At 37.0% G+C, this 26,158-nt stretch overlaps 2 protein-coding genes across 2 annotated transcripts; one reads left to right on the top strand and one right to left on the bottom strand.

The window, feature by feature from the left end:
• Positions 1 to 1,196: 1,196 nt before the first annotated feature.
• Positions 1,197 to 4,105, bottom strand: cryba1b (crystallin, beta A1b). The gene is made up of 6 exons (XM_055051693.1): positions 4,064 to 4,105; positions 3,800 to 3,861; positions 3,607 to 3,725; positions 3,375 to 3,516; positions 3,155 to 3,297; positions 1,197 to 1,793 (listed from the first exon to the last, which is right to left on the bottom strand). Exons 2-6 carry the CDS (start codon positions 3,836 to 3,838, stop codon positions 1,646 to 1,648), a joined length of 591 nt encoding a protein of 196 aa, XP_054907668.1. The 5' UTR covers positions 3,839 to 3,861; positions 4,064 to 4,105; the 3' UTR covers positions 1,197 to 1,645.
• A 5,938-nt stretch (positions 4,106 to 10,043) lies between these two features.
• On the top strand, positions 10,044 to 25,183 carry unc119b (unc-119 homolog b (C. elegans)). The gene is made up of 5 exons (XM_055051396.1): positions 10,044 to 10,682; positions 20,314 to 20,427; positions 21,309 to 21,408; positions 21,519 to 21,691; positions 22,722 to 25,183. The coding sequence occupies exons 1-5, from the start codon at positions 10,439 to 10,441 to the stop codon at positions 22,832 to 22,834; spliced, it is 744 nt and encodes a 247-aa protein (XP_054907371.1). The 5' UTR covers positions 10,044 to 10,438; the 3' UTR covers positions 22,835 to 25,183.
• The last annotated feature ends 975 nt before the right edge of the window (positions 25,184 to 26,158 follow it).

Raw genomic sequence — 26,158 nt, 5'->3', positions numbered from 1 at the left:
GCAAATGCAAACCTTAAAATTTTTCTTTGTGCTTGACCTACAAAGTGTTTTACTTCTGTTTTTTTTTCTTTCCATCTGTAAACAAAGATGTCTTCTCAAAAAAGGTAAAGAAAATCTATTTTTTAATAATAATAATAATAATAATAATAAATAATAATAATAATAATAATAATAATAATAATAATAATAAATCATTATTTTAAGACAATATTTGTGACAATACAATGTTTATGTTACATTGTACTTCACATTTTAATGTGAATAAAAAAATTTGTGATAAAAAATGTTATGATACATTTTGCTCCAAATTAAGCTGCAGCCTATTGCATTGGACTTGAGGCAGTCCAGGTTGCTGTATTTGTAAATTTAGCACAAATATTTGTGCTATATTTAGCTCACCTAACTTCAGGATAAGCTAAAGTTAAAACACACTGAACCAACACCAGCAGATGGCATAACTCCCCAAAGCATTACTGACTGTGTAAATTTTACATTTTAAAAATCTAGTCAGAAGAGTACTTTCTTTTCCGCGCAATGGAGTAAGCCATAACTTGATGTTTATGTTACAAAAAGTGTTGTTTTTAAAAGTATTCTCATATTATATTTAAAAAATGTTTAAATAAATTGAATTATGAGTTTAGCTGTAAGCAATAATCTTCAAAATAAATAAAATTTAACTGGAAATTGATCATTCTGTCTGTGTGTAACAAATATAATAATTTCCTTTTTTAATTTAATTTCTAAATAAATATTCAGTTATATTCTGATTTATTGAGAGGCATCAGTATTATATCACATTGTGACATATTTCTGTGACATCATGACATTATGTACAAACTAATTTAGTTGGAGGGTTTTCATTTATACTCTGAAAAAGTAGTATTTGGAGGTATTTTTTTATTACGTAGTATTCCTCCCTTCTCCAATTTGGGACTTTAAATTTGGTAAAACCCCAAATTTGTAGGTGCAATTATTGTTTTATGTCAATTTATTTCTGCGAAACCACACACATTAAATGCAATGGGTTAAATATGAGTTTTGGTTTTTAAAGAAGGAAATTTACATGTATCATGTGCCTGACGAATTCATTAAATAGTATTAAAACATTGTTTTTTAGTTTATTAAAACAGCAGCGTCAAAAATCAGCACAGAGAAAGAAAAAGAAAACATAGAAATGCATCATTGTCATGAATCTGTCTGTTTCTTTGCTCATTTTCTTTATTTATTATCTTAACACAGGCAGTCATTGATATCACATCGACACCCAGATTGGTGGTTGTTCATCCGTAGAGGAGAAGGTAAAAGAGCAACTAACTTTGAAATGTTTTCATCACCAAGGTGGAGCATCCGTTCTTTTTCTTTGATTTGTTTTCAAATCTGTCATTCCTAATGCCTGTCTTTCTTATAGCCTTCCTTTACTTATGTCGTCTCCTTTAAAACAAAAATAAAGCAAGTGTGCAGGGAACCACTGACGTCAGTAAGCACCTGAAGTTCAGTCCTTTGGTCCTGCTTTGACCGTCCGGGTCAGCAGAGCTGGGGAGTTGGAGGTTGTGGGACAAGAAGAAGAAAAGAAGGGATGTAAATGTATCAGGAAGAGAGGAAAAGGGAAGGAAAGAAGGTGGAGTGAGGGAAATCCTCTCCTTTCTCAGTGCTGGATCCTCCTGATGGACTGGATCTGGGGAGTCTGGGAGTGGGAGCCAAACTCACGGTAACATTTGTACTCTCCTCCGCGGCAGTCACACTCCATGATGTACTGGTGGCCGCGATATCCAGGGTACTGATAGCACACAAAGCTGCAGGGAAACAACAAAACAGCACTTTGAAACTTTCACAAATAGTAGGAATTTTATTTTCTCTTCTGATGTGCAACAGGGTAACTTTTAATGCCTTATTCAGCATCCACAACCTTTCATCTGATATAATAATTTGATTTTTAGGAGAAACAGTCAGAAAGCAGGTTTTTCAGATTTTAGTTTCATTCATCCATCAGCCTGAGCTGATACTGAATAAATCTACTAGCATTAAGTCAATACCTTATTTTAAAACAACTGGCTTCTCTTCAAAATGTATCAAAATTGATCACAATTAATTTTTTCAAAAACACAGTTAGAAATAGACAGCCTTGTCTTTATCTCAATAAAACTTAAAAACAATGTGGAAGTCAGATTATGAATGCAATCATGTCTTTCAGTATTTGTAATATTTCAGGCATAATACACTTTATAATGGGCAATGAAGTGTTCATACAGAAATGTTACAATGATTTTACTGTTTATTTACTGTTTTATTTACTGCTTTTGTTTGTATAGCAACCTGTAAAATGACAACAGATTAAAATGTACTCAAATCTTTTTGTTATGTCTAAATACAGTTTTATTTTACAAAACATGAGTTTGATAAATCAGAAAATGTCTTGTTGTTGCTGTAAATACAACCACTGCACTGAAACCCATTGAAAATCTCCTGGTTATTCCACCAAATATCTAAACTCTTCCTGAATTAAAACACTAAAACTGTTGTTTTTAAATTAATGTTATTTGTTTTCTCTGCATTATTTGGGGTCTGAAAGCATCTTTTTCATTTTATTGACCATTTCTCATTTTCTGCAAATGAAAATAAAATTTTTTCTACGAATTTTGCTGACATTTTGGCAATAGTCCATAGAACAAAAGAAAAATTGTCATTTTATTCAAATTTACATCTATAAAATCTTTGTTCCGTTTTTTTTTTTAACTTATTAAGGTATTTTTTTTTCTTTTATGTTGCTCAAAATGAAACAAAAAAATAAATAAAACCTGATTCTTGTTTTGGGCCACATCAAGACAATAAATGTGGCTGAATGTATTGACAAAACTGTTAAAAGATGAATAAAAATTATTGTCTGCATTCAATGAATAAATTTGAATATCTTTTCACACTGATGTAATCTGACAGATTACAGATTAAAAACTGCTTTGATTTCATTGACAATATAACATTTAAGCTCATAAAGGTTATTTTAAGGAGTTAGAGTTTGACAAATGCAATAAAGTAACAAAGATGGACTGTTTTAATGTGATCTGCTCCACTGATCTAACCTCCTTTCAGTCTTCATTGAACTGATCAACTTGTATTTCTTTTGCATATCTATTGCTCAGCAGGAGGAAGAACTCACGCTCCGCAGTGGATCTGCATGGATCCGACCTCGTTGTTCATCCAGCCCATAGCCTGCAGGGACGGGTAGTCGTCACACAGCTCAAACTGACGCCCCATCATGTTCTCCATCTCAAAGATGGTCATGCGGGACTCCTTGTGGTTCTGCAGAGGAAAAGCAGCTTCATTGCAGCTGGAGCTGGTGCTAAAAAAGGTTCAATTGTGCGACTTTTTGGACCTACAGCACAGCAGATGGGCCTGAAGGAAATCATCCTCTCAATGCGGTAGGAGTTGCTGCCGCTGTAGGCCTCGAAGCGAGGGTAATCACCCTTCTCCAGCACAAACTGCTGGCCACAGAAGCTGGAGTGCTCATAGCCGACCCAGCTGTGGGTCAAACACCGGGGAAACGTGTAACCAGCAAACTCTTCCCAGAAATACGTGAAACATCAGGAGAAAGCCCGAGTGGATACGTACGCGCCACACTCCACCTTCAGGGAGCGGATGTTCTCCATCCCACACTCCATGATGTTCTGGCAGCAGGCGGTGAACTCCATGCGCCTGCCTTGGAAGTACTCCTGATCGTACACGGTGATCTGCGGAGCACAAACGGATCGGTCATGATGCATGAGGCTGGAGACGTGGGTGGGAAGTACAGCGTGGAGCTCACCTTCCAAGGGCCCATGGGCATAGGGTTTGTCAGAGCCATTGTGTCCTTTTCTTCAGCTGTACCTGTCAAGAAAACACACCAGCAGTCAGGATATTAACGGCATAAGATGCTTGCAGAAGCTCTGTTCTCCACCTTCTGTGTTTTTCTTCCTTTTTGTCTGTGTTTAACTTTCTTTTTCCAGTGACAATCAGCTACAGCTTATTGTAACATCGATGACCACAGATATTTAAAATGTTTTGCCTTGTTTTTATCTGTTTGACCTACCCAAACTGATGAGCTGTGTGGTGCAGGGCTCCAGTCTGCAGCAGCAGTACATATTGGGGTATATATACACCCACGGGTTGCAGGGGTCGGGGCTCGGCACGCCTGCCTTCCTGTCAGCAGTTTGCTTTGTTTTGTTGTGAGGCCACAGAGGGGTTAACGCACAGACACACTTTGATTCATGCAAACACAAAGAGGGACACAGCTATACTGCGTTACATGGTAAATCTATACATTAGGTGAAAAAAACAAAACAGAGGGCAGCTTTCCACAAAGGGATTTTTTATCAGACTGATCGGCTGTTAAAACTGTTTTTAGAAAGTAAATTTATCAATTCTGGATTTGAGGATTTGTGCAATGTTTTTGGAAAAGATTGATGACCCTCATATCATTTTGGAAATTTGTATTGTTGATTTTAAATAAATATGAACTTGTTTTCTTATTTGAAGTATGAAAGCCCTGCCCCCTTTTTTTTTGTTATTTTCTGCAAATAAATACGAAATTTTTGCAGTATTAACTCCTGCAAAAGTTGTATTACACCCACAAACTTTAATGTGTCTTATTTGGGTTTCACGCGGTGTATAACAACACATAGAAGATTATGAATGTGAAGTAGAAGCATAATTTTAATTTAAATTTAAAGAGTAAATAAAATCTGAAGGCAGGTAATTAGTAAACAAAGCCATCCTTTGTATAATTTGATCTTAGTTTGTGTCCAGGTGAAGACCTGAGAGGTTTTTAAGAGATCATTAATGAACAAACAGCATCATGGGAAACAAGGAACATCACAGAAAGGTCAGGGGGAGTTTCAAGGTCAAAAAGAGCATCTGAGGTTTTACAGACTTGTTCAATCTGCACAGTCATGAATCTCTGTTGAGAGGACAACTATTAGTTTAACTTTAAAAATGTTTCACATCTGGAAACGCATAGACGAAAGATTTGCAGAGAACATGGAAAAGAAGGTGATTTGCTCAGAAGATAAACTTTTCAATAAAATGAAAAACTAACAGAACATCTCCACAGTGAAACATGCAGAAATGTTTTTCTTCTGCAGGAACGTGGATGGATGGAGATAAATGTCAGGCAATTCAGACAAAAAAAGAAACAAAACAATTTGAAGCTGCAGAAAACTGGACTGTGATGAAAATAAAAATGCTAAACTTACAGCCAGAAAATGCTCTGGTGCTACAATGGCTCAGTTAAAGTCCAAAATAAAATAAAAAATGACGTAAAATTTTATGTTGCATCTGATCGGTTTGAGCTTGGACAATTTTGCAAAATAAAATTGAAAGAATTTAAATTAAAGTACAAAACCGATAAAGATTGAAAAGATGCCTCTAGAAATTTTACACAGCAGAGATTAATGGAAATTAATACCGTGCTTCTGAAAGACTTCCAATAAAACCCTAATAAAATATATAGAATTTTTTGTTTTGTGACAGAAATGTTGGAAATTAAAACAGTATCCAGTAATCCAGCGCCTTCAATAAACCATTAAACTGGTTGTTTAAATAGAAATATAGACAATTTATTCTTTGTCAGATTGTTCTGTCTGTGGTTATTTAAAATTTGATGCCTCTTGAGTCATTTTTAGTTAAAAGTAGCCACATGTGATTTTGAATAATCAACTCAGACATCGTCAGTGACTTTGAAATATCAAAAACTGTGATTATATTGGCAAAATAACTATGAAATTAAGAGGTTTGGGCAAATTAGCTTGATTGAAACGGAGTGGAATGTGTTTTAAATCCTGATTTATGAATGAAAATGTCTGCTTCTCGTTTTGTGCCACTGAGTAATGGCCTGTGAAGAGCGGGGCAGTGGGACTGAAAAGGCTTCACTGGCAGCCAGCAGGTCACATTGATTTACTTTTCTGTGTTTCATCAAATAAATCAGGCACAAATAAATAAACAAACTTCAACTTTTTATTGCATTTATTTCTGAAATAGCCTCAGAAGCTGGATTAGTTTTCTCTGGTTCGGTGTAAGCAGAACGAGCGTTTGGTAGGTGAGCTGACCCTCGTCTCTCTTCTTGCTGCCCTGAACAATAAACATTTAGGAATGGCTTCCTGAGGTCAGCACATTGTCCAGACTCCCCGTCTCTGCCTGTGTGTGTGAACATGTCTGTTTACGTGCCGCTCCATGACATGATCTGAACGGGTCGGACGCACAATTAGTGAGAGCAGCGCTTACGCTTTTACAATTTATGTCAAAATGTGACTTTTTTTTTCAGTCAATGTGAATTTATGTGGGTCGAAGTGAGAGGTAGGACACGGGTATATGTATGTATGTATGTGTGTGTGTGTGTGTGTGTGTGTGTGTGTGTGTGTGTGTGTGTGTGTGTGTTTCTGCTGATGATAGCAGCAGCTCAGACGTGACAAAGGGACAAGCAGACTCAGCAGGCCCATGTGAAGAGCCCACAGTGACCATATAGCCAACAGCCAGAGTGAAAATACAGAAATCCATCTACATCACAAAACTTTGGTGTCTTCTTCAAACGGTGAGCCACCACAGTAAAATACCTTGTGGAAAACACGCTACATAAAATAACAAAAACAAAGCAAGAGGTTCCTTAAAACTTTGTTTTGTGACTTTCAGACCTGAACTGCTCTGTTCCACACAAAGACAGTTACAAAGTCGGCCTTCCATCGGCTGAAGATCGTTTCCAGGATTAGAGGAGTAAAGACTGAAGAGAAACTCAACCATTCGCTTATCTTACTGCAACCGAGTCTTCAGTCTGTATGTGTCTGTACTACCTATTTAATTTCATTGCTGACCAAACTACACTGTTTTAATTTTGCTGCTTATGCTACAATGACAATAAACAACTGAACTGAAAATGTCTCTCATATTGAACAATTTCTCCCAGGTTTCACTGATTTCACTGATTCCTGTTGACGTTTTTTATGTTTGTTTTATGTAGGTTTGTACTTTGCTCTTGCACAACGTTGTGGATCAATTATAATCGCAAAGAGTATTTATTGTGCAAATTAAAAATGCCCTGATCATTTGACTTTGTTGCATTAGAAAACACTGCAGAGATTAAACTGTCAAAATTAAAACTTGACAAAACTATTTGGCTTCATTATTCATATATCTGGACTCTTTGACGACTGTTTCACTGACATAAATATTTGCTTTTGAAGAAGTGCCACTGCTGGGTTTGTTTTTAAAAATGCATCAGCTGTTGTACAAAAGTTGATGCTGATGTGAGAAATGCACCAATAACTTGCAAAATCACAGAGTACTATTTTTTTTTTACACAATATGCAGTGTGATGATATTGCACCTTTGTGCTTTTACTATAAAAGTAAACGATCTCTTATTTTTGATACCAACAACTTTAATAAAAATGTGAATCCTCTGTTTGCAGTGTCTAGCAGCTGTAGTTTGCTTATATTTTCACTGAACAGCATCTGAAGGTGATCGAAAAGACTGCTGGTAAAGAACTATTCTGACGCAGGTTGTCTCTCTCGGGGCGTCAGAGGCCAGTCAGCTTCTTAATAAGTGTGAAATGGGGTGAATCATTTCCTGCGGCCTTTAAAGAGAACAGACCTGCTGGTAGTTTACGAACTGAAGCATTGGATTCTTCAGCATCCATGAGGTGGGCAGTTATATTTATAGCAAAGGTTCAAATTGGGAAATTTTAGTGCTCACAATAAATGTCTTGTTGAGGTATTTCTCAGAGTAAAACTCGGAGTGAGTGTGATTTCAGGCACAAGTCAAACACAGCTGAAGAAATTTATCCAGTGGTGTCTGTCCACCACTGGATCATATAAAGTGCTGTGCAAAACAATTTTCTCCTTTACAGATGTCTAATCTCAGTAAATAGTGTTTAAATCTTTAATTCACTCATTCAAGTGGCAGTTTTACCTAAAATCATCAGGTTATAATGTTATTTCCTCATCAAAAACAAACCTGGAGTATTGCCTTGATTCTTTCTCACATACCTGAGGAATCCTTTCATCTCCAGGGACAAGAGAAAAAAGTTTCAAAAAGAGCAGGAGCTTTTAAAGAGAGAGGCCCAATTCCAGCTGTCAAATTACAAAATTTACAAGTCATTTTTGATATGTTGCATTTTTATAACAACTGAAGTTAACAGTTATTTAATTGTGCTGTAAAATGACACTGTGTGTCTGAAAAACGCATAATATTGCCCCTTTAAGTGAAATGCAATGGAAAACAATACAGGCCGATGTAAAAAAGTGTTTTCCAGGTTATTCCACCTTTGGCCCATGCAGAGTTTTTCTAATTGAGACATTTTTAATGGTTTTTATCATAAATGTCCAGTTTTAGATCCTGGCACAGCATCTTCCTTAGATTCAGTTCCACACGTATCGTTTTTTATTTGACAAAAACAAGACGGGTCTTCGTGTTCTTCTCGTTCAAAATGTGTTTATTCATTTTTTTACTCTTGGCTGTTTGCATAAATATTTTTATGCCATCCAGGGTGAACAGTCTGTGGCCCTGAAGTGAGTCTAGGAAGACAGACTCCATCAGCCAGAAATAGCACGTCACAATAATTAGCTTAAAGGACATGTAAGCAGCATAAAGAGAAGCAACTGAAACCTGCAACTCCGAGCCACAGTGCAATAATCAGAGCTGCTATCACAATGTTGCAACAAGTGTTTTGTCAACTGCCCTTCCCTTTTACTCCAATGCAAAAAATGTGAGTTTTTGACAAACTCCGATGTAAAAGGTGCATAAAATGTGACATTTTAGGTTACAAGTATTTCTTTTTTTACATTTGAAAAACAGTTTATTTGATTTGTGGTGTCCAGACTGTCACAAAACAATCTGATATTGTGATTTTAAAATTCTCTTCATTCAGCCAAAAAGTTTGTTTCTGATACATGAGACATAAATCGCTCAAAGAAAAACTTATTGGCATTACAATTATTTTTTGAAGGCCTTCTTACCATGATGCTAATTTTTATCCACCTCTACAGATTCTCAGTCAAATTTAGATCAGTATACTGAAGGATTACTTAAAAGTTGTTATACTACTTTAAGTCCTGCTAATGAAAGTTACTTTTAATTTAAATCTGCAGGGAGTGTGAATCATTTTCAAAACTTTTGTCCAAAATCATCCAAACTTTAAATGTATGTTCATCAGAGTTGCGCAGTAGCTCGTTACATTTACTCAAGTACATTTACTTGAGTAGCCTTTTTGAAAAAATGTACTATCAAGACTATTTTTACTAGTCTGTACTTCTCACTTTTACTTGAGTAGTTTCAGTATGAAATGTCTCTTATTTGAGTAAAAATTCTGGATTCTCTACCCAAAAAAACCAAACATGTTTGTTTTTCATTCAGCGGTTAAAACATGCATGTTTTAAACAAAAATAAAGTCACATATCTGCAGTTTCTGTTAAAGTTTTACCATTTTATTGAAAGGAACTGATTTGGAAACATTTTCTCTTGTCTGAATTTGTACTTTTTTTTGTTTTATTGTCATTTTCGCTCTTAAAAATTCTGAAATTTACTTGAGTAACTTCTTGGATGTTTACTTTTTACTTTAACTTCAGTAAAATATGTTAAATTAGTGCTGCTCTTACTTAAGTAGATGTTTGTGTACTTTTCCCTCCTCTAATTTTTATTTTGCATGTTTTTATTCTTTCACATTAGGGGAAATGAATATTTGAGACAACCTGGGGTCCCTTTGGGATTTTGGGTCCAAATGGTTTTTTCAGCGCCAGTGCTTCATCAGATCGCTAAAATGAGCAGATATTCTGTTTTAATCCCTCCAGATTCCAGAGATTATGACATGTGGTGACCCAAACACCAGATTTACTTTTTTCATATCAAATGGCGCATTGTGTTTTATGGTGTGGATAAAGGAGGCTCCTTTATAGCAGCCCACGCAATGCAAATGTTTTGAGGCGCTCAGACACAAAGAGTTGTTCATCATGTTTATTGCTGTGCGCACTGGTGGCTTACAGCGCAGACGGTGCGCAGATCCACCAGCCGCTTTCTGCGCGGCTGAACATCCTACCCCTCCTCTTCCTCCTCCTCCTCCTCCTCTTTCTTCTTAACGGCCGCAACCATCTGCCGCCTCTTTTTGTAATTTCTAACCCAGCAGATTATTTCCCTCAGACGTCTACTTGCGCTTGAAACGACCCAAACATCGCTTCCCTCACGGAGAGCAACTGCGCAAAGGAGCGGGACAGAGGCAGCGCCACCGCGCAGGAGGAGGACCGGGGCGCCGCGTCCATGCAACCCGACAGCGGAGGTTCATAGAGACGAGCGCGTTTGAACTAAGGACCGGAGAACAAGCAGCAACTCTGCAGCCTTCGCTTAGGGAGGGAGGGAGCGAGGGAGGCAACTGTTTAGCAGATCTTGGAAACCCTGGGTGAGGTGAGGGGAGGGAGGGAGGAGAATGAGCTATTCTTGTACCAGCAGAGGCAATAGCCAGGACCCATCAAGCGCTAATCCAGCCAGAACTACCGACGGCGGCACGGACAGCACCGGCAACGGCAGCCCGAAGCAAACGGCGGTGATGAAAGTGAAGAAAGGCTGCAACTCGGCCGAGGTGGAGGTCCCGGTGACCACGGAGGAGGAGCTGCTGGGGAGGACGGCGATCACTCCGGAGGATGTTCTGGGCTTGCAGAAGATCACAGAGCGTAAGTTCACGGCTGCTGGCGCGCAGGGAAGGCAGGACAAAGGTGCTGGAAATGTGTCAGACCCCGAATGAGTCATGCATCACGTCATTGTTGTGTCCTCTTATTTATGTAATGTATAGGCCCTGTTGAATCATGAGAAAACACCTCAAACTGAAGCTGCTCTGCGCTGGTGACACATCAAACACACTTTGTGGATGTTACACCAAAAAATGAGCTGCTGAGGTGGAAGCCAAGGTGAGCTCTCACTGGAGATGGTTAGGTTCAAAATACAGAATCACACAGGTGAACATTATTTATGCATGCAGTGTTTTTAAAAACCCCGTTAATTAACCTGCTTATTTTTCAATCAGAAACAGAACTCGGTGTTCATTATAGGCAATTTTATGCAATGTTTTTGCTTGAGTACAAACATTTTACTCTAGCAAAAGTAGTTCTACTTCAGTATATTTTTACTGAAGTAAAAGTAAAAAGTAAAAATTACATCACCAGACAGACCAAAATATAAAGTTAAATGGAGATTTTGGTATTTTAAGGACAAAAATGATGATAATTCTTATAAATAACAAAACAAATAGAATATTTTATAAATCAGTTTCTTTAAATAAAAAAAACTTTTGAAACTTAAACTGCAGGTTGTGTGTTTGTATTTTTAGTTAAAATATGTTTGTTTTAGTGGATAGAAAATCCAGAAATTTCACTCAAGTAAGACATATTTCATAATAAAATTCTCAAATAAAATTATAAAAATAATCCTAAAAGTACATTTTTCCAAAAAAGTTGTAATTTTGTCTTTCTTGTTTGTCTTAATCGGTGATCAATTAGATATTCGAAGCTTATTGTTTTATAATCTGCTGTGTTGTTCCTGTTCTGTATCAGGCTGTTTGTTCACTGATGGTTTCTGACGAATCCTTCGAGGCCTTCATTAAACAGCTGAATTTATGCTGAAATTAAATTATACATACAGTTAAATGGACGCTACACTTTTCAGATTATTTTTGGTAAATTTTTTGGCCCAAAAAAATTAAAACCATGTTGAAATTTCCTTGACTTCACAAAATTGTGCAGCTTTTCATGTACAGAATCTCAGGAAAATCTGCTGAAATGTGATTGTGACTTTATAAAATGATTTTGAATTTTACAAGAGGAATAAAAAGAGGCCTAATCAAATCCATTCAGTCATTAACTTTGCATCAATTTTTATCTACAGCAAGAACGTGGCGACAGTGGAGATAAAAAACAAAATGTTCAAATTCACAATTTAAGTGTGTTAGGACCTCCTGACCAGTAGGGGGCCCTAAGTTGCTGTAATGTTGGATTTTTTTCAAATCTGATTTGCCTTAGTAAATTATAATATTTGATGTTTCTCTTTTTCTACTTGACAGCTAAATAATACTATTTTGTATTATTTAAAAAGAAACATAAACAATATAGAAATTAAAAACTGGAAAGAATGAATGAATTTACCAGCAGCTTCTTCCTTTACATCAGATAACCTACTTACATTTTAAACATTCTTATTCATTTTATAAATTTAGTTTTTTAATTATGTCACAGTTAGATCTGTAGAAAGCTCTTATGTAGACGAGAATAAGTTAGCTAACAGGTGGCAGAAGGACGTTTGACTATTTAAAGGCTGCTTACACAACCTGGTTACAGAGTGTTAGAACATAAACACACTGTTGGACTTGCTTGCACCTTTTTAAAAAGGCAATTCAAAGTTTGAACTCCAAAGCACTGCTGACGTCTTAATTGAAATTGAACATTTTCATCAAATAATTGTTCATGTAGGAGATGACGTCTTGTCTTTTCATCTTTTCTTCTTGTTTCTTGACATATTTACAGACTAAGCAGGAGAATAAGTTTATGATTAATCCTCTTTGTTCCACTCTAGGACAATCAATCAATCAATCAATCAATCAATTAACCATGTTTGTTTGCATTATTGATCATTTCAGCAACAAGTAGAGTTGGGTGGTAACTAGTTACATTTAGTTGAGTAACATTTTTGAAAAAAAAAAGTACTTTTAGGAATATTTTTACTTTGCTGTATTTTTTACTTTTAAAAAAGCATGTTGAAGTACTTTAGCTGAGTATAACTTTTGAATACTCTGCCCACCTCTGAAAACAAAGTGCTTATGTGGTAAAATCACAAAAATAAAAAGCAATTCAAACACAATACAGTCACCAATTAAAAATTGATACAAATATTACATATTCTCAAGTTCTATCATGAAATATGATGATCAATATTCCATTTATTATCATTCAGGTGTGTTTGGATTTAAAGAATCTCGGTGTTTCGGTTGTTTTGCAGTTTTCTAATAATAACCACAGCTTACTCAGCTTATCTTCACTCACAGCCAAATCGTCTGGTATCTTCTGTAAGATGTCTAGTGTTACTGAAACAGCAGCACCTGCGAGTAAAGCGAACCCATCACATTTAAACCGGACGAGTCTTAAAAGCGGTCACTTTCTGGCGTCATCACTGGGAAGCCAGAGAGGCATGTGTGAATCACCACGGCAACGCAGATGCACGCTTGAATCACTACAGCAACGTGAAGCATCTCCCTACTGGTTGCAGCCAGCAGAGCATGCATCTCTGTTCTCCCACACACTTCCTGTTTTCTCCCCCGTTTCACAGCGGAGCGGCTCGCTGATGAAACGGAGACGGACCCCCATCACACGCTTTGACATCAGGAAGCAAACCTGAGCTCTCTCCAGAGGAGCCGCTGCAGCAGCCGCTGCAGCCGCTGCAGCCGCTGCAGCAGCCGCGCTCTTGTTTTGTTGCTGCCACGAATCCTCAAGTGGCTGAAGTCCCTCTCTGAAGCGGCTTGACGGCACTAAGAGAGGATAGAAAACAATCCTAAACCACAGAAATGTGTTTCTGCCACGTTCAGCCTGAAAGTCTCACCAAGTGTTTTTGGCCTCGTTTCTTGTCCAAATATCTTAATTCACTTGAATAAAGACAAAACGAACTTACATGTCTTTTTTTTTACTATCAATTAATCAATCAATCAAATTTTATTTGTATAGCACATTTCAGCAGCAAGGCGTTTCAAAGTGCTTTACATCATAAACACAAAAACACAAAGTCATGCAACATATAATAAAAGATACATTGTTCCATATGACATTTCAAATAAGACTCTAAACAGGTGTGTTTTTAGTTGAGATTTACAGGAAGTCAGGGTTTCCGCTGTTTTACAGTTTTCTGGAAGTTTGTTCCAAATTTTTGGTGCATAGATGCTGAAAGCTGCTTCTCCTCTCTTGGTTCTGGTTCTGGGGATGCAGAGCAGACCAGAACCAGAACCTGAGAGGTCGGGAAGGTTGATACAACAACAGCAGATCTTTGATGTATTGTGGTGCTAAACTGTCAGCGATTTGTAAATTAACAACAGTATTTTAAAGTCTATTCTTTGAGCTACAAGGAGCCAGTGGAGGGACTTTAAAACTGGTGTTATGTCTCTATCTTCCTGGTTCTAGTGAGAACACGAGCAGAAGCCTCTGGATCAGCTGCAGCTGGAGGATTGATTTGTTTTCAGATGTTTTCCAAAGATCGCAGACGAAAAGTTTTGTATTATCATTATGGCTGCTGAGACAGAGTTTTTTGATAATCGGTACATACCTGTCGGGTCGGCACAAGCAGTGCCATCGTCGTGGGACGGGTTCAGCTGACCTGTGACAGAACAAAGCAGCTTACACAGGGACACCTCTTTGTGCTGAAGAGTCCATCTGTCCATTTTCTTTAGCTTCCTAATCTTTGTAGGGTCTGGAGTCTGTCTCCAAATTAATTCCCAAAAGCAATTAGAACATCCAATCAAGCACCTACAATTAGACTCACTTTGTAAAACTATGCATTATGCAGTAATGTTGGTGAATGTTGTTGCACTGATGTGATGTGCAGTAAATAAATAATTAACAACATTAAACCTGCAGTGTGTAACTTATAACACACGTGTCAAACTCAAGGCCCGGGGGCCATATCTGGCCCACTTTAACTTTTTATGTGGCCCTCAAGACTCCAAATTACAAGTCCTTTTGCAGATTTTTCACAAATCTGCACATTTTCTCAAAATTGGTCCAAAACATTGAGTTTCAGTGACTGCTGCCTCGGCCTTACTGTATGTCAAGTTATAGTCCGTAATTGATATGTCGGGTCATAAAAAAATCACATTTAAAATCATGCATTAGCGCAAATATTGTAAAAGTTCCTAACAAGCATTTATAAATTGTCACTACAAAATGGGCCATTTTGATTGCAAATAAACACTAAAACAATCACAAAATCCTGGAGGAACAGTTATTTATTGATACTTTAACAGTTTAATGGGTTTTATCAATATATGCTGGCACAACCGGCCCTTTAAGAACATTCAGGTTTCTGATATGGCGCAAAATTAGAATGAGTTTGACAGCCTGTTATAACATAATCATCACAAATTATGATCATCTGTCATAGTTTGTTATGAGGCAGATAATATGTGAAAAGATTGATCTTCTCCACCTTCTCCCTGAGTTGTTATTGAAGAAATGCACTGCTACTGATAAAAAACAACCAATCAGAGCCAGGAGGAGGCTCTTAGCGCTGTCAATCAACCTCATTTACTTGCTGCTAAATGCCCTAACTTATTTTATTCACCGTTATTGGCAGCTACGCTAGTTAGCGCTAGCATTCACAACGTGCTCTGCTATCTGCATTGTAGCAAAGAGTAAGGGAGGTGAGGGAGATAAACTGTATTTTATTTGTGTAGCAGATGATTTTAATAATTTTCTTTAATTTTAAGAGTGAAAACCACAGTTTTAATTCATCTCAACAATTATCCACGTCTGAATCCCTCTCACTGAAGTTGTTTTTAATATTTGACTCAGTCTTTGGTTTTCTAAAAATAAATCCTTCTCTCTTAATTCATAGTTTATTTCTTTAAAATAAAATTGGAAGGAGTTTATTATAAGTCAATTATAAGTCACATTAATCAAACTATGAGGACCATATATTTTCTCACTATTAACAGCTATGAATAACCAAATGAGCCTCCATACTGTCTGAAATGTTAAGAAATATGATTGAAAATTAAAGTCTGTTTAAGTTGAATAATTTCCCTCAACAAATAATATTAGATTTCATCCACAGAGTATTGTTTCTTTTGCTCCGACACTCAGATTAGCTGTAAAATTCCCATAGTTTGGCTTTTAGGGGATCTTTTTTTCTAAAATGTAACCTTGTTCCTCTTGAAACAGTGATTCTTTTGTCCTGATTTCATCTGGTACCGTCCACGCTGCACTCCTCCGTCTCCCTCCTACATACCGCCCCTTCACTCTGCTGATTACCTGGATTTGCCTTCATTGAAGAAACTAAACCGGATTAGTCCACATGAGCTGCATGAGTGCCTTCTTTCTCTTATCCAAATGCCTGGAGTGCCTTTGTTGCCATATTGTCATTAAGTACTAGTGGAAGAAGTCAGATGCATTAAGCTGTGATTGTTTTTATTGTTTTAATTTCCAGGGTTAGATGCAGAGACAATGAACTCCCTGCAATGACATTTTACCCACATCTCTGTTCTTGCATATTTACTCAATGTAGTTTTCTACAGTGTTGAATAGTCTGAAAAATATGGAAAAATTTACATTTAACATAGAAAACAAATAAAATGCCAAACTTTATGTCCTATTCCAGGATCAAATCTTTTTTTTTTCTAAATGAGTGAGTTTTTAAAATGATTTAAACTTAGATTTGTTCTGTAAAAACTTGCTTTTTTTTCATCTAAGTGCTTTTCTGGAATTTTGAAACTCCATTTTTGCTTCTCTGTTTAAATCCAGATCCAAAGATTTGGATTATAACCAATTTGTATTTTCTGACGTTTTGAGAAATCGGTGCATTACTGATCACTCCAAACCGGGATGATTCATTCCAGATCAGCAATAATGTTTCAGATGTAAAAATATATGAGTATATAAATATAACAACATGGTGGTGAAATAGAGAAAAACTAGACATTCAATATTTCTGTTTTATTGTTGATGTTTTGAATTGAATGTTTTTAAAATCATATATAACCAAACATGCTGTTTTTTGATTTCATGTTTTTTAAATAAGTGATGTATTCACTCATCCTAAAGCAGAAGTTCAGTTTTGTTTCCATAAAGAGCAACTCAGGAAGTGGCCATAAATAGAGACAGCACAAAAAGAAGAAATGAAAGACAAAAATCTCTTTCTTCAGGGCTTACAAAGTTATCTGGATATCATTGGTCGTGTTTCTTTTTTTGTTTTTCAATGTAATAATCCTTCCAGATGTTCATAAAGAAACATTTCTAATTTATTCAAAGATAACAGAAAGATAGTGCCTTGATTTCTGATTGAACAATCAACCATAATGTAATATGAGAACTGCAGTTAGCCACATAAAATGTGCCATAAACAGCAGAAACTCCCAGTAATGGCGGATGGACCTATTCTATGACTGAACTGGGACACACTAAACTAGATCCCATTATCAGTGTCAGCTGTTATTTTTGCCAGCAGGCATGTTGAGTTTATAAGCTCTTAATATGGTTGCATGTGCCTGGCAGGCTCCTCCAGCGTCCACTGGCTGCTAGAACAACGTTTGAACTGGATCGAGAGTTTAGATTGTAGTGAAGGTGCACACTAAATTATTACAATTATTTTAAAATGAATGTGGCGTTGAGCAACTTTATAGTCGAACGTTTCCATAAGTAAAAGCTAAATGGGTGTTTTCTCTTTGGCTTGGGGCGTTTCTATACGTTCTCCCTGCGCATGTTTGGGTTCTTCCTGGTACTCCAACTTCTTCCCATAACTTTACTATTACGTTAATTGGTCTTTTTAAATTGCTTGTCCTATGTGCACTCCAAAAACACGAAATCTTACCAAGTATTATTGGTCCAGTTTCTAGCAGAAATATCTCAGTGCAATAAAATAAGACAATGCTAACTCACAGGTTATGCTTTTCAGTACGATGTAGGAGTTGCTTAGAGTCAATAATTGTTTAATATTAATTAAAAAGTTCTAGTTCCATTCACAGATTATTTCACTGATGGGGAAAATGTCTTGTTAGAAGTGAAATAATCTGCCAATGGAACTGGAACATTTTCATCAAGACTGCGGAACTATTTACTTTAAAACTCATATATCTTGCTGAAAAGTTACTTGCACGTCAGCTTTGTCTTATTTTAAGTGAACTAAGATATTTGAACTGGAAAATAAATAAAAATTACGCTGCCAAGCCTCTTAACTGATTGTCTTTTGGGTTGTTCTGTAAATGTGACTGGGCACGAGGCAACGAAACCGTCACACGTCCTCTAGGGCGTTTTGAGTTATTTGCAGATTTTGAGAGAATAGATTATCAGCTTGTCATTGAAAGAAAACATGACACCGCCATGTTGCATCTAGTACAGCAGTAGCTAGAAATGCATTCCTGCTCCATCGTAATAACGTTCAACAGTAAAGGTTCTGCAACTCACCCTGAGAAACTTTACACCGATTTCTGCAGACGTTCTTTTTGGTGACCCGGTTTTAAGCCATTTATCCATTATTATTTATAAACACAATTCTTTGAAAAGCTAACTGTTATTTAGCTTACCAAATAATGCAATTTTGCATTAATAGTGTTACTATTTACCGCTTCATGACAGCAGTCGTAAACATTTATAAAGTGTTATCAAGTTTTGTCTTGAAATATTATACCCAACCAAATACTGCATCCAAACTTTCTGATTATCGTCTTGCAAATATTTTAATATTTGATATATTGTGCTGCTTTAAATAATAATTAAGATGTGCGTGTGAAAATGTGTGTTGTAACGCTGAACAGACAGACTGGAGAGGCCTGGTGAACGCTTGGCGTGTGTGCGACTGTTTGCTGTCACGCCAGAGAGGAGAGCAGGCGGTGAAAAACTGCAGCTTGCTTGAGCAATTTTCAGCCGCAGGTTGTCCTTGGGTGGCTGTGTGAGGAACATAACCGAGGTCACAGACACAGACTGTGTAAATTACAGTAAACAGCTCAGATTGACCTTTATAAGCACACACATAAATTCTCACACAGAACAAACTCGCTGTCTCTAATTTAGCATTATTGCTACCAGGGGATTTTATCAGGAGGCTCAGAGATGATGATTAGTAGTAAGTTGGCAGAAGAATGAGCCAACAACGTAGAGGCTGGGGGGTGTGTACTCATCAACAATTGTTTATAGAAAACAGTTTGTCTTGGTTTAAATTTTGCTAAAACTGTGTGAAAACCCAGAGGTTGCGGCTGGATTGCAGCATGCAGAGCTGATGTGTTTAGAAATGCTGAGCTCTGCATTCAGACTGACAGAAGAGCAGACAGAATAAATTGTTTCTTCTTGAAGAGCATTTACCCCTGCAGGGGAAGGCGTTGACAGCATCCATGGACTGAGGATTGCGGTTCATCTTCAGGGCTACATCAGTACAGAAAATAAAAAAACTTTTGGCGAATGTTGTCAATATTCCTCTAAGGTTTCCATAACTTAGAGTAAATAACTTTGGTCATTTACTCTTCAAATGCAGATCTGTTTAACTGCATCGACCTCCAACTTTGAGCTACCATTTTTGTACTGTGCAAGAGAGCCGCACAAAATCACATCATGGGACACAAATGGCCCCCGGGCCACACTTTGGACACCCCTGGTTAATGGCACAGCCTGTCTCAAAGTTCTTTTGTCGGCAGAAGAAGATTCTATGCATAAATGCAATTTAAAATGTGTTTCAAACACATAATCAAAAACAACCATTATATGAGATGCAATTAAAACATGTTTGCTGTCAGATGTTAGGAGTCTAATTTTCTTTAACACTGCAGAAACAATAAAATACAGAGTTAGCGTTAAAAGCCAGAGGAAAGGACGAGTTACTGAGCAGGAGTTTAGTCAGCTGGTGGGTTGACTGTCCAGTCAGAGCTGGCATCATTAGCAATTAACTCATCCCTCTGAAGCTGTTTCCTCCTCTGTTGGTTTTATGTGCTGACACAGCAGATAGCTGGAGGAGACAGAGCATTTCCAGAAAGAGAAACTGTGAAAAAGCTCACAGTCCAATGAGAAGGATGAGCTGCACCAATAGCTGGATGTGACATGGAAAACACAATTACTCACAAACTGACCCTCTTTCACTCATACGAAGGCCAGTCGCTGCCCTCCAGCCTCTGAAATGTTTCTATTTCATGGCTTCTGACGTGAACGGCATTAAGAGCAGCAGCATCTGCATGGATGTCGGATCAGACAGAAAGCAGGAAGTGTGTGCTCTGTTGGGGAACTCTAATAAGCAGTGACACTGCCTGCTAAGGGCAGGGAGGATTAGAGGAATAAAAATAACTCACTTCTCTTTCTCTCTGGCTGCTGGTGTGTTTGTGCTGATGTTGAATCTGTCTGGAAAGGCTTTCTCAACACATTGTGCCACCATTATTCTATAAAATAAAGAAAAGAGTTTTTAACAAATGCTGACTGGATAAACATTATTGATTTTGGTAAATTCTTAAAAAGCATTACACCTGTTTGTTTGCAAATTAGTATTTCGCATCTTAATTAGCACGCAGCATTGTTCCCTTTTTGTGGTCTTACTTTAAGCATCTTCTTCTTCTTCTTCTTTGTGTTTTTCCTCCTGCAGATTATCTTTGCAGCCCAGACGAGAATGTTTTCAATATCGATTTCACAAGGTTCAAGATCAGAGACATGGAGACGAGCACAGTGCTGTTTGAAATCACCAAACCTCCGTCCACAGGCGAGTCCTGAGCAGCTAGTTCATCAAATATCAGAGCTGTGGTGTCCACACAACAGGGTTTAAAAATAAATTTAGCCACAGAGACATCATCCTAACACACATAATGGTATTTTTTACTTGTCCGGTTTATAAAATTTGGGTAAATATAGTATTCCACATTAAAATAAGGAAAAATAAAGCAATCCTAGTGATCAGTTGGATTGAGATTAACCAATAGGAAATGTTCCCTTCATTTTCACCCCTGGATCTTTTTTGACTTTTGTCCTGTCAGAATTTCAATATATTTTGTAGGAATGTTTTATTTAATGAAGCAACACTACATAGCGGCCATTTTGTGAGGTGGAACAAAATGCATAAACGGTTTTGAAAATATTGCGAAATTTGGTCCCCTTTACTCAGATGTTCTTAAATAAAACCCAGTAAGCAGAATTCTCCGGTACTTAATCTAATCTGTTTTTTGAACAACTTAGAGACTCATGAATAAAATTTAGTGTTAGGAAAACTGACATTGCAAATCAGCCAGAAAACCATTTCTTTGGGGATGATTTTGTTTTGTCGGAGAGTTGGGAAATGGATGGATTTAAATAAAGGGAACTGTGGGGAAACATCTGATTATAGGCCACAAAACATTTGAGCTCAAGATGGAGGAAAGCACTTTTTAGGACTTTAATTTCTCATAAATTTGGAATTCATGTCATCTGCCCACAAATGAGACTTTCTGAAATTTGTGGTTGCAAACAAAAAAACTTCAGGGACGTGAAAAGTCAACCTTTCTATTACATGTTTATTTTTGGTTTTTATTTGCATTTGAGCATTTTAAGCATTATTTTCTTTTTGTTAAATGTTAGTTTTATTTATTTCGAAACTGGTTTCCATCTCAGATAAGTCAGGAGAGAAGAGGGATATCGACCCGAACGCTGGCCGTTTTGTTCGTTACCAGTTCACCCCTGCTTTCCTCCGACTGCGGCAGGTTGGAGCTACGTGAGTATAAATGAATCTGCATTTACAGTCTGCAGTAGATCAAACTAAAAACTGTCGTAGTTTATATCTCTCATAACCTTTTCATCTTTTTTGATTCTTCGTCCATCCAGCGTCGAGTTTACAGTTGGTGACATGCCGATAGAAAACTTCCGGATGATTGAGAGACATTATTTCAGGGAGAAGCTGCTCAAGAGTTTCGACTTTGAGTTTGGCTTCTGTATGCCCAGCAGCAAGAACACCTGTGAGCACATCTACGAATTCCCGCCTCTGTCAGAGGACACCAGTAAGTCACCAGTAAACATTACACAGCAGCACCAATTTATTCACCTCTCTGGGTAAAGGAAGCTTCAACTGAACATTTTGCAAAATCAGTTTATTAATAAGCTAAGAATGGTAGTGAAGTTCCAGGGTTTCCTCCAGTGTATGATAAGCCTGGTGGGCCACCAGACTATAGTGGTGCCCCCACCAGGCTAAAAATAGTTTATTTACAATGTTTTGAAGACTTTATTATGGTGGCTGACAAGTGCAAACAGCGCAACCTGCAGCAAACAAGAAGCATTTTGTTTGTGTTTGCATTTTTTTTGTTAATTGAAGGTTTCTGCCTGTATTTTCTGCTATTGCAGGATTTTTTTGTTTGCATTGCTTTTCCATTGCATTTGTTATTGTTTTTTTTTACATGTGTTCGCAATTTATTTCGCCGTTTGCTGCATGCTTGCACCTGTCGGCCTCTGTACTTTATAACTGGTGTTCAGGTATTACCCTTCCGATCTTCCAGTAACGCATAATTATCAAGAGATATTTTCATATTTTCTGTCAACTTTAAACATTTTTTTAACTCAAAAACACAGCGGGCCGCTGGATAAATGTCTGCCCTGTGAGAGCTGCATTTATGTTCATTTATATGTTCATGCATAGTTAAAAATATTCTAGTCATCAACCTCAAGGGGGCGACAGAGGAAAGGTTAAAGAAACAGTGGAAGACATTTTGCGGTATAAATCCAGGGGCGCTGGATTGGTGGAGGGGGAAGTGATGACAATTCTACGGGCTCCTGACCACAGGGGGCCCTCCACAAAAAAAAAAAAAAAAAAAAAAAAAAAAAAAAAAATCGGAGTGCATAGAATAAAGTTTAAAACAAACTAACAAAAAAAAAAAAGACAAAGTAGACTTCTGTGATCACTAGGGGAAAACAGCGCATTCTAGAGGTGGTACACTGTATAACTGTCTTTATGTGACCCAGAAGGGTCAGGTCAGAGTCCATCACTACATCCAGGTTACAAACTAGAACCTTAACGTGTTGATTCTGCACCCACAGTCAGAGAGATGGTCCTGCACCCATACGAGACGCAGTCTGACAGCTTCTACTTTGTGGACAATAAGCTGGTGATGCACAACAAGGCAGACTACTCCTACAATGGCGGCACATAGAGACGCCGCCTTTGCCGCAGGAGACAGGTGGATTAATGGACCAACCTGCAGGACAGTCAGAGGACAGCGTTGGCTTCAACTTCCTGTGTTTCTTTTGCTCTGTTTGTCTTTCTCCTGTTGATACGACTCCATCCAGCAGCAGATGGGTTTGTGATAATCTCAGTGTTTGTGTGTAAGCACACAGACACGCATCTGAAGAAGCTGCATACACACAAACACACACACATGGACACAGACACGGAGTGTGTTTGTAACATGATAAACCAGCAGAAAAGCGACGCTTACATTTCAGATGGTTTTTAGCCACGTCATGAAAAAAAGTTTTCAAATAATAATAGAAACTATTTTTTTTATTCAGGTAGATAATGGTAGGAATCATAGAGCCTTGTAAAAATATTCATAAGTCTTGAATTTCTGATTTCATCACAATTTTGCTGGACGTTTAATTTGTCCAGAAGTTATTGCAATAAATGAGCTTATTTTCAAGTAAGGGAATAAAAATGCAAGAGCACATTCTCAAAGATCAACAAACTTTTAGCACTGGAAATGGAAAACATTTTAAAAATCCAAAATGAATAAACAAAGGCAACAGAAACAACAGTTAAATGAATTGTGGAGTCTTTGTAAATAAAACTGTCCTTCAAAAAAAGAGCTGGCTGACACCAACGAAACCCACTGAAGACTTTTATCATCCAATTTTTGGTAGAAAGAGATAAAATAGAAAAACAATAAATAATACAGATTGAAATTAATGAGCTTATTTTAATATATTATGCAGTTAATTGATTTATTGCTTATTGCGGCAGGCCTAATCACAATTTTCTATTCTATTTTATGTAGAGCACCAAATTCAAAGTCAGATTTGCTTCTGGACTTTGATTAGGCCATGCCAACACATGGCTATGTTTTGATCTAACTGCAGCTGTATGGTTGCACAAACCTGTTGCAGACTCCAACAGGTTTTCTTTGCCACGTTTCATCGTAGAATGAAACCTGTTAAAAAAAAGATACTACAAATATTATTTTCACTTCAAAACCATCTGAAAAAAATCCAAGTGAAAATACAAAGTATGTGGTTGTAATGGGACCAAATGTGAACAAATTCAACTAGTTTCAATACTTTTGCAAGGCACTGTAGGAACAAATCTCACACTTCTAAATGTGTTTTTAGGTCTTCAGTAAGTTTTGGGAAGATTGTGATTATTTGATTTTTTTCTTATCTATGTGTATGAGTGTGTCTGCTGCCATTTTGTACGATTGTGTGTGTCTTTATCCATAGTTTGTTTGAGACATAAACACCTCTCTGGTAAAATAAAGAATATTATTTCAATGTCAGCAATGTTCTAATCTGCCTCCCGAAGGTCAAGTAGATTTCCAGAAGCTGTCAGTTCATTTTCTCCACAGTAAGCAGTGATTAGTTTGAAGTTTATGAGACTTCTGCTCCATCTTGTTCCGGTCCTGATTTGATTGTTGACCTCTAATAACTGTAGGACGTATGTGAGTTCTGCATTTACTCAAAGTGCAAGTTTTTTCAGAGAAACTCATAAAGGTGGCTGGTCTTATGTGGACAGAAATGCACTTTTTCATCTGTGCTTGTGTTGTACTTTAAACAACCTTGTGTTTCATTGTTTGAAGTGAAGATTGTCGTCTCTCTGCAGGAAGGATGGAAAATTACAATTTCAGGCGAACGTTTGGTTTAGAAAAATATACATTTGAAAAACGTAGCACAATAAAATATTTGGATGTTTTTTTTTTTTGTTGCGTTCAAAAATCATTTATTTGTCTTAATTTCTGCCTCAAAGTTGTTTCTGTTATTTTCACCTCTACATATTCCAGAGATTTTGAGTGTGCTACATAAACTCCTTTTGTTTGAAGGAGATCTGTCATGAGATGCCTCTAATATGCACACTTCAGTCAGAAACATCCAAATAATTGTCTGATATTTAGGAGGGGAGGTGTTCGTTTTTACATGTTTTCTGGTTTGATGCATTATATGTTTTGATCAGTTGTGTCAATCAATTGAAAGGAAACCAGATGTGTCTTCAGATCCTGACAGAAGACACATTTTCATGTGATTCACATCGGGCCGGACTGGTTTCTGGTTTATAGTTGAAAAATAAATATGGTAAAAGTTTAAAAATGTGACTGCAGAGAATAATAGACAGGATTTGATTGGGAATTAAACTAATTGACTTGAATGTTTTGTTAGAACATGTTTCATAAATATATAGGAGATTTTTAAAGGACTTGTTGTGAGTCGTACAAATTATTTTGAAATTATTTAAAATTTCCAGATGTTGGTGAGACTTAAGAAATGAACAATAAAGATTTATTGGACTTTTTAAACCATTACAGTGTTCGGACTCTTTCTGCTCACTGAGAAACAAACAGAAAACAATCAAATGCATCTTAAAACATTAAAACTTTACAGACAAAACATTTATTTTAGCAATTTAATGAAAAAAGTTAAAAGCATACAGTGAAAATAACAAAGACAACAGAGTTACTAACAAGAGTAAACAGTTAAAACACATAACATTGGGTTTAATAAAGCTTTTACTATTTGATTTGAATTAAAGAGCAAAATTGTTTTTTAATGAAATCTGAATCGATTTAGATCCTGCATATCACAGGTAATTTGGAAGAAGCATAAAACTTTACTTTGACCTCTGTATTTTTAGTTTATTGCTCTCGTAATAAACATGATAGAGAGCGGCCTTTCACATCTGTAACATCCTGTTGGCAGCCTCTTATCTCACAGTTATCCTTCCAACAGACTTTTAATCTGTACGTACAGTACAAAGATTTATTAGCGCCTGCCTGCTCTTGATTTGCTGCTTTCACCTTTTCAGAAGGGAGAAAGGCAAAACTTAGTAACGTATTGAAAACAATAAACGGAGTGTAATAAAACGGCAGCCTTTTGAAAACGTAAAGTATATAAAATTAAGAGTTTAAGTTCAATTTCTGTGCAAATGCCAAGCAAGTCAGTGCAACAGTAACACAAAGCAGCCACGAGCAACCCGACCTGAGCAACGACACAAAATAATATCGCTAAGTGTCTTTCTAAATGTCTACTGATGAAAATTACTGTATCGCTTATTTATGTATGTTTTCAGTTTTTTTTTTTTTGCACTTGTCGCTGCAGAGCGAACATTCAGGCAATCCTTCCTGGCAACGAATGCAGAGGATTCGGTCCAACAACTGTAAAATTTAATGTTTCTTCTACACATTTTTATAGCATTGGAAAACGTTCAGAATGATTGTGTCGTGTTTGTCCTCCTAAAGAAACCATAATAAAACAAAAAATATATTTCCCAGCCCCAT

The sequence above is a fragment of the Poeciliopsis prolifica genome, unplaced genomic scaffold (genome assembly GCF_027474105.1).
Source record: "Poeciliopsis prolifica strain line A6 unplaced genomic scaffold, Auburn_PproV2 SCAFFOLD033, whole genome shotgun sequence".
Classification (NCBI taxonomy): domain Eukaryota; kingdom Metazoa; phylum Chordata; class Actinopteri; order Cyprinodontiformes; family Poeciliidae; genus Poeciliopsis; species Poeciliopsis prolifica.
The sequence above is the reverse complement of the archived record's forward strand: the minus strand, read 5'-3'. Positions and strand labels throughout refer to the sequence as shown.

What these genes read in the sequence shown, in the direction of transcription:
- unc119b (XM_055051396.1), top strand. Translation starts at nt 10,439, where the DNA reads ATGAGCTATTCTTGTACCAGCAGAGGCAATAGCCAGGACCCATCAAGC. An exon ending in CTTGCAGAAGATCACAGAGC is followed by an intron (nt 10,683 to 20,313) that starts GTAAGTTCACGG and finishes TTCCTCCTGCAG; the next exon opens with ATTATCTTTGCAGCCCAGAC. An exon ending in GCCTCTGTCAGAGGACACCA is followed by an intron (nt 21,692 to 22,721) that starts GTAAGTCACCAG and finishes CTGCACCCACAG; the next exon opens with TCAGAGAGATGGTCCTGCAC.
- cryba1b (XM_055051693.1), bottom strand. Translation starts at nt 3,838, where the DNA reads ATGGCTCTGACAAACCCTATGCCCATGGGCCCTTGGAAG. An exon ending in TCAGGCCCATCTGCTGTGCT is followed by an intron (nt 3,298 to 3,374) that starts GTAGGTCCAAAA and finishes TTTCCTCTGCAG; the next exon opens with AACCACAAGGAGTCCCGCAT. An exon ending in ATGCAGATCCACTGCGGAGC is followed by an intron (nt 1,794 to 3,154) that starts GTGAGTTCTTCC and finishes GTTTCCCTGCAG; the next exon opens with CTTTGTGTGCTATCAGTACC.